General features: G+C 30.5%; 2 protein-coding genes across 2 annotated transcripts; both read right to left on the bottom strand.

Annotated features, from left to right (window-relative positions):
• Window positions 1-1,611: 1,611 nt before the first annotated feature.
• On the bottom strand, window positions 1,612-3,365 carry Arl6 (ADP ribosylation factor-like 6). Its single transcript, XM_070637458.1, has 4 exons — window positions 3,087-3,365; window positions 2,885-3,013; window positions 2,473-2,598; window positions 1,612-2,015 (listed from the first exon to the last, which is right to left on the bottom strand). The coding sequence occupies exons 1-4, from the start codon at window positions 3,286-3,288 to the stop codon at window positions 1,870-1,872; spliced, it is 603 nt and encodes a 200-aa protein (XP_070493559.1). The 5' UTR covers window positions 3,289-3,365; the 3' UTR covers window positions 1,612-1,869.
• Window positions 3,366-7,488: 4,123 nt separating this feature from the next.
• On the bottom strand, window positions 7,489-15,262 carry LOC139088307 (orexin receptor type 2-like). The gene is made up of 8 exons (XM_070637472.1): window positions 13,764-15,262; window positions 13,642-13,695; window positions 10,611-10,805; window positions 8,810-9,096; window positions 8,588-8,703; window positions 8,140-8,406; window positions 7,841-8,037; window positions 7,489-7,757 (listed from the first exon to the last, which is right to left on the bottom strand). The coding sequence occupies exons 1-8, from the start codon at window positions 14,004-14,006 to the stop codon at window positions 7,641-7,643; spliced, it is 1,476 nt and encodes a 491-aa protein (XP_070493573.1). The 5' UTR covers window positions 14,007-15,262; the 3' UTR covers window positions 7,489-7,640.
• Window positions 15,263-15,917: the final 655 nt, after the last annotated feature.

The raw sequence follows: 15,917 nt of genomic DNA, 5'->3' as shown, positions 1-15,917 counted from the left end.
CCTCGGCTTCCTCAATTTCCTAATCCCTATCGTCATATTTAATAAGAATACAAGTATTCCACGTATGCTATGTCTTCTTCCTGAAAATAATTTTGTGTATCATCATTCCTTCAATCTTACAATCCAAATTAATCACTTAATTTACTCCATGAAACCTTATTTATTTTAGAACATGTCAAAATATTGTTCATCAATGAAAAAAATCTAAATCAATTGATGTATTGTAACCTAGCAACTTAAAGTACTTAATTGATTTCGTACATGTCCGAAATGAAGGATCCTCCTTGTGATTGAGAGTTTTCGATTTATTTTCCTAAAAAAAAAAATTAAAACAATCGAAGAATTTTGAACAATATGATCTACACATAAAGGTTAAATAATGGGATTTTTAGGTACTGAATCGACATCCAATTTAATATTAATACGAGATAAAATTCAACACGTGAAAAATGCTGTTACTGAATGAGACAGACTTTTACATTATTTTTTTCAATTTTCGTTCATTCCCTTCTTTAAATTTAAATATATTGTTTTATGGTGAAGCAAATTGACGAATATTGCTTTATGCATAAATCATGGACGTGTCAAAGAAAATTGAATTTTCAAATCGTATTTCTTATTTTATTGATACCCGAAAAAAAATTTAAAGTATTAAGTGAAGAATGTCAAAAGCCATACATACATTTTTGTAAGAATGTCTTAAATAATGTCAAAGGAAAATCCAATTTATCCTACTTTGTATCAAATTAAAGAAATAAATGGAGCGAATTCAATAAGTAGGAGTATACGAGAATTTCAAATAAGCTCTATTTTCATTTAAATTGTATGGAAAATATCTTAAAGCATTTTTTATCACCTTTTTTCCATTTTACGTGTATTCCCAGGAAATCAATTTAATTTGGCAATAGTCACATATTTAGCTGTAAAATTGTAAAAAAAGACATGAAAAGTTTTTTGAGGGTACACGCATAGGTGATGGCAAAAAAAAAGAGAAAATTTACATTGTAATATTCTCATCCTTATCATTTGTGATGAAACATTTTGCCTTGTAAAATGACTTTCCATTTTCTTCATATTTATTGCCATTTCTCTGCTGGAAATTCGTTTTCTTCGAAATTGCTTATGCCCTTAAGGGTAACGATATTGAATTTATTTATGTTTATATATAATTTTTGGTATACCATTTATGCAAATATATTCTTACATATAAAATATATGTTAAACGATATGAAGGAATCGACGAAATAGTTAAGCATTAATAGTAAAACATGTAGATGAATTGAAACATCTGTCGAAACTTTGTATAATTTAATCTTTTTATTGAGTTTACAGCTTTGATAGGTTTTTTGCTTCTTCTATAAACGATAAAATTATGTAGGCAGGGGTGTATCCAGGAGAGGATTTTGAGTGCCAATTCCGAAGTATTGGCGTTTTATATCAATTTTCAAATCTTCTCTCAAAAAAACTCCCTTCAGGCTACGTCCCTGGATGTAGGGATCATTCACTCATTACGTTTTCCTGTTAATAAGGAAATAAAGGTTCCCGATTTTGTAACAGCTGTGATAACGAAGAAGAGATAGAGAGAAGTGAGATAAGAAAAACTTATTTTTTTGAGTGACGTAATAAATGAAGGACCCCACATACATAGGAACAGACACAAAATCAATAAATATGTAAATCATGGCATTATTATTACTTGTTGCGAATTAAATTGTGATTCCTAATGAAAATTTTATGTCGCTCATTATACTGTGTTGATAACTGGATTAAAAATAATTTCAATTAAATATAATTACTGCTCATCCTTCAGTAACATTAAGTAAAGTTAATCATTTGGAAACTAAGCATGCAATAATATAATTAATCAATTTAATCATGAACTTCTTTTTCCTGGTGACATTCATGGATTTGTGTTGTTAACCATTGGACACCATTGTACAGTCCTTCACCTGTTAATGCGTTAGACGAGCATATTTGCCATGGTTTATTTTCAATCTTTTCAAGATTTAATCCGGCTAAAATGATAGAAATGAAAGCAGTAGAAGTACATAAATTCTATAATGTGTTTCTAAAAATATTTCATTGAAAATTCTAGAAGAATCAGTAAAGTATAGCACTTCTGATCATAAGATTGAAGTATTAATGAATGAATGTTGAGCATGCTAAACAAAACCTCAACATTTTCCTATGCATATAAAGAGGGAAATAAAGTGAGATTATTGTATGTATGGATTATTCAAATATGATGTTCATCCTTTACTGCAGGGAGGGGCGTATGTTGGAGGCTAGGGCTTAAAATCCAAACAATCCGCTCCCTTCTATTGGACATCATAAGCAAATGACCCCATAGCCTTAGAGTAATAACAAATTAATGCACAGGAAGAATAACATCAACTCAATATTGTCATAAACAAGAAATTTGCAGAATAATTCATCTAAAATTCATTAATATCACGATGAAATTTTCATTACCCGCAATTTTAACAGATGATAATGCATCAATGCAATCCATTTTATTTGCAAACAATAAAATTGGAACACGACGACGCTTAATATCGGGATGCTGGAGCAACAATTCAAGTTCATCTTTCACGACAACTATAAAATAATGAAAATGTGTATTTATAGTATTATCGCATGTGCCATAAAAGTTTAAACAAACTAAAGATTGGAATCAAATAATGTTTCATTAGAAAATCAATTCATTTGAATTTAATGCTTAAATGTATCGATTTCTTACGACGATAAGTATCAAGAATGAATAAATTATAAGAGCCTTGATTGCATTGGAAGTTAGTATTTGAGAATGAATTACCATACATAAATCTAATTTTAAACAATAGTTATGTTAATTACTGATGTTTTCAGCACAAAATTTCCATACCTAAGCGCATTCTATCAGATGAATCAATCACGAATACAATACCATGGCACGTTTTAAAATGATGTTCCCATAAGTTACGATATCTTCCTTGTCCCGAAAAGTCAAAAGCAGTAAACGAAACTCCTTGGTCTGTTCGAATGGAAGATATAGATTTATTTTAAGAATAACAATGAAAACTGCTCAATTGAAATGGAAAACTTGCTTTCAAAATGTTCAACATTAAATCCAATCGTTGGTACGGAAATAAATTTTCGGTCATCTTTATTCTTAAAATAATTGACAATTGTCGATTTCCCACTATTATTAAGACCTACAATTAGAATACTGATTTGCTTCGACTTCTTGTCTTTACTAAGAATTTTCATAAACATTTTTCCGAACACCATTTTTCTCACTTTATACATTTATGGAGTTTATTGTCTCACAAATTTTACACCTGGTGATATTGAAATCTTAAGCAATTCTGATTTCATTTTCACACTCTACACAATTATTGATTAGAGTTTTCATATTTATAAACATTTTGAATAATTTTTCAATGCACTAAAAACATAAAATATATTTTAACATTATCCAATGTTTTGTTAATGTCTTTTTATGTCTCCATGGTGACGCTTATATTCCAATTGTAGCGCAATTTTTGCTTTTCAAAAAATCCAATTGGATATGAACGTTACAGAAGCTATTCAGGTTGATAATTCAGACAGCATTCAAGCACTTCTTGCAATTAGCAGTGAAATTAAGTGTTCTGTCCCGGGTATCATTAAAGAGATTGGAACTTGAACTAATCTAATTTTCAAGCAAATGCTGCAATTTGCTAGAATATGCTTTTAAAAATCTGCATTCTTATCTTAATTATTCAGTAGAAAAATAATGAGTATTTTTCACTATACAACACTTGATTATTCACTTCCTGGATTGAAAACATCACATTTAATTTGTTGCATCTCAGTTATTCAGGAGTAATGAAGATAAAAATAAATAAAATGTCATGCAATAAACATTTTATTTTTAATTAATCTAATAACTGAAACAATACAGATCGACACAATTTAATTGTTGATGGAGAAAGTCAGTTTGATTTACCATAATCATGATTACAAATGATGTAAACAAACTGTGCAAAACAACAGATTCTGTGGAAAAGTATTTTAAATTGCCCTCAAGGGAAAGAAGTGATTTTTGGATTCTGTCAACGAACGATATTGTATGCAGATATTGCCTGAAAGCATATCTCTAGTAAATAACTTAATGTGATTGAAAGTTCTTATTTTGACAGATATCCTGATTAAAGTGAGTTGAAGTGATTTGATGGTGGAATGAACTTCTTAACCAGTTATACCTAAACCTAAACATTGCTATTACGACGCTGTGGTGAGATCTTGGGTTCGAGAGTCGGAAGGATCATTTGTATTGAACCATATTTATTGGAAACATGACTCTCAGGCTTCATCTGAAGGCTGCATGCAGCCACGTCATCATAAGCAAAGAATCAGAACTGGATTCCTTCCACTTGTTAGGCAATCCTTAGCTGTAAAACGCTCAAGCACTGTCAAAATCTTCAAGTCACAATTTCTATTCAATTAAATCAGACTTAATTTCGGTGACAGAAAAATATGCATGCCCTGGTGGAGCTTTGTATGTCAATTGTAAGATGACATCTTAATTTTCATTTAATGTCCATCCCTTGTTAACAAAAAAATGTTGAACCAAGTTGAACTTTCTTAAAGTTGTAAGATAAAGCTCGTAAATAGCCTCCATAGCTACAATGCTTTATGGCAATTTAGAGGTAAGTTTGTGATTTGTGTTAAAGATTATATTATTCTGCCTTTCCTTTATGTTTCACACTCCACAGCAGTATCACTGAAATGCAATAATCTTGTTGATTTATTAAGAATCCTTCAGCTAATGGAAATTTTTTATTTCTTTTCTCGTTCTGTTGCTTCTGATTATCAAGATGTTTAACGATGTAGCAATTGAATTTTTCTCAATTTGAGGAAAAAAATTGAATTTTCTCTCAGCTGACGATATTTCAAGCTTTAATGTCACAGAATACAGTGATAAACGAACTTTAATGTTGTATTATGTGACACAGTACAGAAATTTGTGATAATACGTGATGAGAAAGTTTTGATTCTATTGTAGTTTTTGGAATTAGGTATAGAGTAAATGAAAGTTTAATAATATTTAATCGCATAATCCCCAACTGTAATGGGAAAATATTCTCAGACTTTCGAACAATTCGTTGATATATATCAAGGGCAGTGATAGAAATTTCATGAGGGGACGGGATGGAAGAATTGAATATTTTTGGAATGGATTGCAAAAATTTAGCAGGGTGTTGAGAGTTTTCACACGAAAAGCCATAACAAATTGAGGAAAATTTTCCAAGAAGGACGGTTTGGACCAATAGTGGGCAATTTATGTGCTTTGGCTCACTGGTGTGCTGTCAATAATTTTAGGAAATGTCATGAACATTTTACCGTGTGCAATTTCAATCGAGGTTTATTACCAAGGTGTTCCACGAAGAATAAAAGGTTGCTTCAAAACTGCATGTTTGTAATTCATGGGTGGTCTCAACTTTCAAACCAATTTCACAGCACAAAATAAAAGTTATTTTACATCGTTTTTCTTAACTTGAACGATTGAATTTTCGACCACTTCTACTGCTCCAATCGAGCCGAAATTTTTTATGGATGTGTATTCTCGATGACAATACAATATTCAAGCATTTGTGAATCATAAAATAGCTTAGTTATGCTAAAATTAATTAATTTTTATTTCAAGCTTACGTATTACGTGCATTTTACGTACGTAATTTTTACGTAGTCATTAAAATTTTTTTCTTCAAAAATTCCAAGCCGATCATGAGTTCAAGTCTCAAATTTTCCAACTTTTTTTGTCTTACATTTTCAATTCTTTTTCATACTTTTTTGAAAATTTATAATGATTAAAGACCTCCCCTGATGGATATTATGTAACATCCAGCAAACCAAACGTTTTTAAGTCTATGTGATAAATTACAAACCAAAAGTCAACAAAAAGTTAAATTACAATTTGCTAATGCAAAAACTTAAATAACAGAAGTTCCATATGATTCAACACGAGTGCTTTCATCATCACGTGGGGAAATTGTTTATTCAAAAGTTTAATTTCTTAAGGATTAACAATTCTTAACAAATGAAGTAAAACGAGCGCTTTAATGTTCTCAGTTGTGTTTCCTTCCCAACCATTTTTCATTTAACTTTTGTTCTTTATTCATATGGAAATTGTGGTTGTAATATTAATGTATGCTTTTTAAAACAGAACCTGAGAGAGTTCTTTTATTTTTATTAAAATGCTTTAGAAAAAAAAAATCCTTTCAACCCTTTTTAGAAGTTTATTAATAAAGAAAAGTTTAACTTTTTAGAAGTTTATTAATAAAGAAAAGTTTAACTCACTTTGTTCCGAAGGTTCACGTACTTTTTATAGCTGAGAGTATTACATATTCGATTATGCAAACGCTTTGATATGAAGAACATCCTTTTAACACCAATTCTCGTAAATTGCTATTTTAATCTCATTTTACAAGAATTTTTTTTCCAATAAAATTTTTATCACATTATGTTGACTTACGGCAATGATTTTGATGCTTGCTTATTCAAGGTTGATTGAATTTTCAACATAATTTCTGTTAAATTCTTCTTTAATCGGTTATGTCTATAGCAGTGTTGTCCAAACTTTTTTGTGTCGCGGCACTCCAAACGACACAAATGAAGAAGTTTTCAAGGCTTTGCTTAACTTTCTATAGCTGCCAAAAAAAGCGCCTTCCATTTGATGTTAAAAAGGCTAATCGGATCCTTAAAAGCTCCGTGTCTTCTTCATTTGTGTCGCTCGGACACACCTTGATGGTAAGATTCTATCAAAACGGAACATGTCATTTTAAGGAGGAGTTAGTTTATCGCTGCACGCAGTTTGAACAACACTGCTTAAAAGTATCGATTACATCTTAATTTGTTTGATAAAAATTTAGTGTTATATTAATTGATACCCCTTGGTAATGACTCCCTGATGAGACTGGATTTAATAGACATACACATTTTGAAAATGAAACTCATTAAATACAATAATAATAAACAAAGGGAATGTACATAAATAGACATAAGCTCTCGTAATTCGGTACAAACAAATACCCTTAATAACTTTCAGGTGTTGAATTGAGATGTTACCTTTTTAGAGATTATCTTTGTACAAGTTTAATGGCTCATCAAGATATTCATATTGCCTGTATACATGTGTGTAGACAAATGATGAGCATAATGTAATAGAAATCCCAAATTCATGTAAATGCTCTAATACCACAGAGTCAATAGGGAACTTTTACTAACTTTTTCTGGTTATCATACAAAAGAGTCATTAAGGGGTTGTTATCGGTTAAAAGCTTGATAGGCATTGAAAGCGTGCAGATCAAAGTCATTAAGCCGAATGTGATCAATTATTTGTTATCATGTATGTTTCAAAACAGCAGCAGCAATCTAATATGATAACTCTGAAAGATAAGATAAAATCAATGAAATCCTAATGAATAATTTTGGTTTATTATATTCATAAATAGATGATTATGTTCATTAGGTTCAACAGGAAAAAAAAAATACTTTATTATTTCTTCTTTCATTTAATTTTTTTTTCTCTTCACGTACACAACATAAACAAAGACGTATAAATATTTCTTTTTCATTCTTTTTTTTCTTGTGTTATCTTAATTTGACATAAAACATTAATTTATTTTTGCATCTACAGATGGAATAGTCTTGAGGCTATCTCGGAAAGTACTTCGAACATCACGTCCTGCGGGTGTTGTGCCATTTATCGAAAATGACGTTTGACATGTTTGCTAAATTAAATAAGAAAGGAACAAAAATTTGAATATGTTAACTTCTGTCATGCATAGCAAAAGGATCTCTCTCTTTAACTTACAGTACATCCATAATTTCTCTTTAAGCTCGGCGTTACATGTATCATATGTGTCGTTGAATGAATGAATGACTGTTCATGATCATCATTTGCATATCTTGATCGATATTGTGATTGCCATTGATTGTGTCTTTGATTTAGTTTGAGTGTCAAACAATGTCCACGTTCTAAGACGTTCCTAAATTCCCGCCGAAATTTTCCTTTTTTTTTTGTGTGATAAAAATGAGAAAAAATTGTTCATCATGGACTTTTATTACTCCCAGAGTCGCTTTTTTATTACACAAAATATGGAATGCACTTACCACTCATAAAATTATATATAAGAGGATTGATAGCAGAATTCGCATAGCACAGCCAGTGTGATAATAATGATAGAACAGACACAATTTCACTTTGATTGAGATCAGTATATGTATAACGTATAACATTGAGTGCATGTACAGGAAAATAGCAGGCTGCAAACATTATGACTACTGCAACAAGCATTTTTGAAGCCTTCCGACGAGCTCTTAATTGAGCTAAAGTTGTTGAATTTGACTCTCCTTGTCCTGTTGAGTTCTTTCCTTTACCTTTAAGAGAAAAATCGATTTTTGAATGAAATCCAATTTATTTCGAATAATAATGAAATTTTAAAGGATGCAAGCAGACTAAAATGTTCATTTGTGACCCTTTTTTTGGTTATTGTCTTTTATCTCAACAATAGCTTAAATGCTAATACATTTAGATAAGATTTTTAAATTATATACTCACTTCGATAAGACGCAACCTTCTGAGTTTTCAAATGATTATGTCCTGGTATAGTATCCGATCTCCATAAAACCCTTACAATCTGACAATAAGCGATTGTCATGAGAAAAAGAGGAAGTCTTTGTAGAAGGAAGAAATAAAGGAAATAATAGAAAGAAGAGTGATAAGCCATTCAGTTCAAAAATTCTAATCCTTTCGAGTTTCAAATTGTAAAAATCTACTCACGTATATAAAAAAATGACTTTTATAATTGTGAATCTCTTTTCCTCTTCCGAGTTCCACGTCGTGACGCATTGAGCAAATAGCTCGATGTCAAATCGAAGTTGCTTCTTCACCACATGTAATTCAATGAATTCTGGCAAGTCAAATAGAAATCCAATCGCCCATATGATGACAATATATATAATTGCGCGACCTGGTTGTGGTTTATATCGCAATGGAAATACAATGGCATACCATCGATCAATTGAAATGAATGTCAGTGTTAAAATTGAAACAGTTACGCTCACAGTCTGGTAAAAGACATAAATTGGAGAGAAGGAAAGAAAGATAAAATTTGCATTAAGAGGTGTATGACAATTTTTTGACATCAATGAGATTTTTATAATAGGACGGGAAACTTATATGCTTAACACAGTGGTGTGCAACCTTTTATTTCTCGCGGCACACCTTGGTCGTTAACCTTGACTCAACTCTTACACGATTCATAGCATTCCAAGAATTTTTAGTGGCACATTAGTGTACCGCGGCACACAGGTTGCCCACCACTGTGCTACTTCCACACACATGTGTGAAGCTTGAATGAAAAGCAATTTAATTTAGATATCATATGAAAAAGATATGAGATTTAGTAATTCATCTTGATTTGTTATGATTTACGCTACTGAATTCCTTCAGCACAAATCTAATTTGAATTGACAGTAGCTGAATAGGTTCAATTTCAATTGTAATTTATATATCAGCGCTCATCAGCGGTATCGCGACCGGATTTCGCATTCTTATTTTGATTCAATCAATCAGTAACTGATACAATGAAGATTTTTTCTTCTCATTCCTGTATATTATCTTGAAGTGATTAAATTTGAAATAATGACGGCAAAATTTATGGTGTAAACATGAGAGTAAATGTAAACTATTTGAATAACATATATCGAATTTTATGTATACACGAAAAACTCATAAAAACCAAGTTTGTACGTTTGTAAGGCCTAATTGAATTACAATATGTTTGCTAACTGCTTGTTACAAATTCAGTGTGTGTGCCTTCTAATGCCTGGTGTTTTATTCCCGTTTAGACGTAAACGGTTTTCTGCCTTGTTTGTATAAACAAATACACCCATAAATACTGATATCAACATAATGGGAAAGTCTAGTTTTTAGCGCATTTTTGAAACTTGTTTTCAAAAAGGTAGCTTAATAATGCACTTTGTTCGTTCGTTCGTTCGTTCGTTCGGTCGGCTGTTCGGCTGGAACGCGAGATCTCGAAAACTAGACAACGTAGAGAGCTCTAGTTTGTTTTAATAGCTTCGTTCTATCAAGTTATTGGGTTGTCGGTCAATTTGAAGTTTCAAATCAACGCATAAATACTATATTTAACAGTTTTTCATTTTCATATACAACAACAACAAAAACAACACGTTTTTTCATTGTTTTACAGTGTTTTTCAATGTTTGTCGATGTTTTCACAGTGTTTACTGAACAATGTTTGAATTTTTTTGACCGTTATGAGGTTTGAATTATGAAAATCCGTTAAATGATGAATTTATTAAATTTGTGGAAGTTTTATATGGATCTTGTTTTTAAGATCTGGAAGTGAACTGGATTTTACTGGATTCTGTTTTTAGGTCTGGAAGTGACCTGGATCGTACTGGATCTTGTTTTTGAGGTTTAAAAGTTACTTATTAATCAATTACTGATCGCTTGGAGAAAAATGCGCTTAAGTCCCTCGATCAATAACACGAGGACTTTTGTAATTTTTTAATGTTAACTCGACGACATTTAAGGATATTTATAGGATGATACATACCTGAAAATAAATTACAACTTTACACATTGTTTCTGAAAGAAACCATGTCTCTGTAACATCCCAAATTACAGTTGGTGGAAGGCAGAAGAGAATCACGAAAAAGTCTGCAACCGCAAGATTTACTATAAATATATTCGTCACAGTTCTCATTGAATGATTAGACCAGACTGCTAAACAAACTAAAGCATTTCCTATCTGCAAGAAAAAAAAAGTAACACAATGAAGTAAAAATTAATCACGGATATTTGAGGATGCAGAATGATAAAAAATGAACAATATAAAGAAATTGTGAAAAGAACCAGTGCTATATAGTGTCATGTGCTGAATACTAATGCAGAAACTTATATACATAACACTTATCTATGCGAAAAAAATAACTCATCATAGTGAAGAAGCAGAAATGTTTGGAGTGTATTGAGCTCCACAAATCTTATTTAATAGATTTATACATTGGGATCTTATGTTATTTCCAGAAGCTTTAGAAAAGTTCATAATCCCGAGCGACACAAATGAAGAAGGTTCCATCATCGAGCTGTTAAGGTTCCGATAGATCTCTTTAATTAATACCCAAGAGAAGCTATCAATTTTGGACGTCAAACGGAGAATAAGAGGAGCTATAAAAGCTACTTAGCTGAACCTTCTTCTTTTATGTCACTCGGGATCTGTGATATGTAGATTTCGAGGTGGTATGGTGTGTTGTGCTATATGAAACTTATAGTCAGTATATTTAATTAGTGCCCACTTTTTCGTGATGAACACATTGAATAATAAGAAGTTGTGACATTAATTAAGACTTATGCCATGACTTTTAATTGAAAAATATCTAACTTATATAGTTCAATTAATTTAGAACTTTTAAAGTCAACGAGTTTTTCCAGATGCTACAAAGATGCAGAACTTCCATTGTTTCCCACAGTTTCCCTTTTAAGTGAAAAATTGTCATTATCACTTTTATAAAACATAAGTTTCGAGAACTACTTTTGTAATTAAATTATGCTCACATAATACACTGAGTGCTGTCATTTAATAATTGAAATGATGTTTCATGTTAATGTCGATGATGCCAATATTTTCAAATCATTATGCTGCCAAATTATTAGTTTTGTGGGAATTTTCATTTTGGTAAAATTCAACCGAAAATCGCTCCTAGCAGCAAGTTCGAATGAATTTTAAATGGAATTTGTGAGGATATCAGACCTTAACTACACAGCAAAGGTCAAATTTTCGGAAAAAAATATTTGTAATTCTTGTTCGTCATAATAGGAATCTGTTTTAGTGAATTTCGGACACTTTTTTATGGCCTTTCAACTTTGTATGGAAGGGTAAAGCCAGGTGTAGGAGTGTATTCAGGAGGAAACTTCCCCTTTTTAGAAAAAAATCTTCTATTTACATGGATATATCATTAAAAATGTCCTAAACTTTTGCGATCTATACCAAAAATCAAGACCCTCTAAAAATATGTCCGACTCTGCCCCTGGCCAGAGAGGGTGGCAATTCGGTTCCAATTATCCCTACTCGAATTTGAAAATCATCTATATTGTAATGCTCTTTAAATTCAATTCTTTTGTTTACTTTTAAAAAATTGCTTCTATTATATTTGAAATTCTGTTGGTAATTGGAAATATTAGTAATTGTACATGATATATGACTATGAATAGAACATGACCCGTGTACCTTAAGGGTTACATTTGCAGGAAAAAATATGGAATTTATTAATAATTGAAGAATGCAATTAAAATGTATTAATTTTTTGCATATGGATTTAGAACTGGATAGAAATGAGAAAAATCTATTTTCTTACTTCCGATGAAACTATTTCAATAGACTCTAGTTTTAATAGAAATATTTCCATATTGACTGTAGGTAGGTAGGTACATTTTAATTAATTCAAGATTTTTTACAGTCGAGATTTCGAAAAAGAGTTTTACTGTGAATTTTTCACAAACAACAGATTCAAAAGACTTAAATTAACTTTCAGAAAATTAAATTCATAAATGTAAAGTAAATGAAAAAGTACAGAGACATTAAAAGGATGTGGCAAAAGTTCCTCAAAGTGTTGTGGTTTGCTCTGTTTTGTTTTCTATACCAAATAACTTCGAAGTTATCCTGTTATTGAAAGTTCCTAGAAATCTAGACTTGACATTGTCCTTAACAATAGAAAATATAATTGAAGGCTTGTTACTCAACATCTAGGGCAGTGGTGGGGAACCTTTTAATTTTTTGCGGTACAGCCTTGACCACGGAATTAATGGAATTTTCACAAAGGGTTCCACGACACACAGATTGCTCACAACTTTTTTAGATAGACATCTGAAGCTTTTACTTAAATTAACTTGAAGCGGAATACCCATGTCAAAAAAAAGTCATCAATGAATTTCGCAAAATTTTATTAAATGTGTTCTCGATTCTATTTATCGACAGGCAATTTACTACAATATTAAAAAATGTCAAACATAACATTTTACAACCTTTATTTTCGGAAGAGCTTTAATTAAAAATTGAAAGAATTTTCGCCAAAACATTCTGAAAAACTGCTTGAAATTCTAGCTCAAAATGAAATGAAATAACTTTATCAAAATTAAAATCTTTGATGTTCTGCACTTCCGAGTGAGATAAATTGAAATTATTTTCAACGCATTATATAGTGTAATAATTTGTAATGTAGTGGAAGAGATTCCTAAAAAATTTATAAACAAAAATTTTAGGGCGAAATTTAGCAAACTCAATTAACTTCAAGTGCCTGAATGGAAGCGATGCTTATTGCTGTAAATGTATGTATACAAGCAAATAAAAACAATAAACTCAATTATGAAAAATGCTCTGCTATATTTAAACACTGTATTTCATTTTAATAGTTCTGTATGAGTGGCATTTATGAAATTAATTGGACAAAATTTCCAGCACATTTCAGGATAATTAAAATGAGCATACATATCACTGATTGATACAAAGTTCAATTGTTTCCTGTTTGGTAAATTTTTTTGGGGTTTCTATAACAACTAAATATGCAAATATTTACATGATAACTTACCAAGCCCATTAAAAATACAACTAGATGGGAGAAAATTAAAATCCATTCAGGTACCTAAATTGTTGATATGAGACATCATCAATGTTGTGTCAATTCACAAATAAATTATACAATATATATACCGTTGGTGTAATATAATCATATAAAAGCTCGAGATATTCTTCTTTGGTTAAATTACAATAGAGTGGGTCGCCAACACATTGCTTTGTATGATCTATAACACAATTTGAGCTAGTCTCTGGGCAAAATGTCACAATTGGATTAAGACTATAATCTACTGTTGATGAATGATTCAAAAAAAAATCACTTATTTTTTCTGTTGTTGTCGTCATCATTATTTGTTCTGTCGTTGAAAACACATCCATTTTTTATATTCCCGTCTTGTTGTATATCTGTTGATATTTTATTGCTACACTGTTTTTTATATACTAATAATTCACAAAAATGCTTCCCTTCACATAAAAAACGGAATCTAACGTAACAACTACGTTGACTCTTATCTTCTAATGGGATACAGAAGTCTAATTATTTAGGATAGAACTTCCCCTTCTTTATTATTTTATTCTTCCTCTAATAATAGAACCAATTTTCTCGTTAACGTGATATCTATCCTTTTTCGGACATTTCCTCTTAAAGCTTATTCTTGTTTTTAAACTCTTAAATCACTTCATCTCTTCTTCTTCTCCCTTTTTTTAGGGGTTTAATGGAATTTTCTGTTTAAAAAAATAATAAATATCACTTCACTTTTTTTTGTATGTATATCAACGGAAAAAAATGTTGGCAATTTTTTTAAACGACTTCTAAAAAGAATGTAACTTTATCATTGTCAGATTGTCGTCTGACCATGTTTCTAGTAGATTAATTTCTTGAGAATTTTGATATTCTTTTTTTTTTGTATATAAATGATCAAGATTTTGTGATGCACACGCGTAAGAATTTATAAATCCTTTTTTTTGTATATGCTCTACAACACTTTAATATCATCACTTTCCATTTCACATATTCACATTTTTTTTGTATTTAAATCTATTTGCATTTCCACTTTGAGCATCGAATTTTTATAACATGATAAAATGCTTTTTGAGTGATATGTAGCTTGAATTATTTTTTAATCTTTCGTCCTCTTTCCATTAATTTTCATTTCTGACGTTTAATCTCGACAAGATAACAAAAAATTCTTTTAAATTCAAATTATCAAACTTTTTTTTATTTCGTCAATCTTTAAGAATTCTTTAATAGAAGTTTTTTTTGCTGTTGCTGCTGTTCGTTAGGGATTTACATTCCGTATTATTTGTTTAAATGAAAATAATAAAAATATTTTAACACTGCAGATGTTTAAATTGCATAAATTTGATCATGATTTGTTTTAATCTCACGCTCACAAGAATCATTAAATATATTTTTTTACTCCCAGTTCTTTTGTTTTAATCAAACAAATTTTTTACTTCCACATTTCACTTTAAAAATTATTTTTAGACTTGATTTTTTGTTACTTTTTTTTTCAACTCAAGAGCTGAAATGTTTTGCTTAATTAAAGAAAAAAAACCATTAAAGCGATTGAACTGATCAATGGAGTGAGGCTTTTCGACCGTTTCTGAATTTCAATGTGAAGAGCACGATGTGTAGCTGAGGACTGAAGGAAATAATGAATGAAAGTTTTCGTTATAACGTGAAAAACTCATCGTGGTACAAAACAAGATTTTCGTTCTCTCACGCGCACAAAAAAATTCCATTTAATATGCGCAAAAAGAGAACATTTTTTATATCTCTCGTGAAAATCTCTAGTTTTTTATCTAGCAGATATATTTTAACATCCCAAAAAAAGACTTATCAGTCGCTCATTCAAGCATTTTAACACTTCCATGTGTTGACAGTCATTGTGAAAATTGATTATTGACACTAGATATTAGATATCAGTAGCTCATCAAATATTGAAATACTTTCTCGTGATGATGATTTAGAAGTATCAACACTTTTGGAAATGTCATTTCGATGCCTGTAATAATATATCAGATTATTTGTTTACTTCAGTGCTTCAATAAAATGACAAATAAGCTTCAATCTTTAATTCTATTAATATGACTTTTACACGGTTCCTTACTGCTAAATTATACTTAGGCAGAGATAAATAATGATTAAAATAATGAGAATGAGCCGTAGAAATTTCGGTGTTAATGAGTTTATGTCAGAACAGTAGTAAATGTAAGCAAAGATTAATAGAATTTATTTTCACAGTAACTTAAGACTGCTATCGCTATCCATTTGCCAAAATGTAC

This window comes from Chironomus tepperi, unplaced genomic scaffold, assembly GCF_022539635.2.
Source record: "Chironomus tepperi strain 1889 unplaced genomic scaffold, CSIRO-AGI_Ctep_v1 contig_161, whole genome shotgun sequence".
Lineage (NCBI taxonomy): Eukaryota > Metazoa > Arthropoda > Insecta > Diptera > Chironomidae > Chironomus > Chironomus tepperi.
Note: the sequence above shows the minus strand (reverse complement) of the source record. Positions and strands in the feature narration are given on the sequence as shown.

Coding starts and splice junctions, on each gene's coding strand:
- LOC139088307 (XM_070637472.1), bottom strand. CDS start 14,006: ATGGATGTGTTTTCAACGACAGAACAAATAATGATGACGACAACAACA. Junction 10,806..13,641: donor TTGTATTTTTAATGGGCTTG/GTAAGTTATCAT, acceptor TTTTTCTTGCAG/ATAGGAAATGCTTTAGTTTG. Junction 8,704..8,809: donor AAAGTCATTTTTTTATATAC/GTGAGTAGATTT, acceptor CCTTCTACAAAG/ACTTCCTCTTTTTCTCATGA.
- Arl6 (XM_070637458.1), bottom strand. CDS start 3,288: ATGTATAAAGTGAGAAAAATGGTGTTCGGAAAAATGTTTATGAAAATT. Junction 3,014..3,086: donor TAATGTTGAACATTTTGAAA/GCAAGTTTTCCA, acceptor CCATTCGAACAG/ACCAAGGAGTTTCGTTTACT. Junction 2,016..2,472: donor ATCATCTGTTAAAATTGCGG/GTAATGAAAATT, acceptor CTATCATTTTAG/CCGGATTAAATCTTGAAAAG.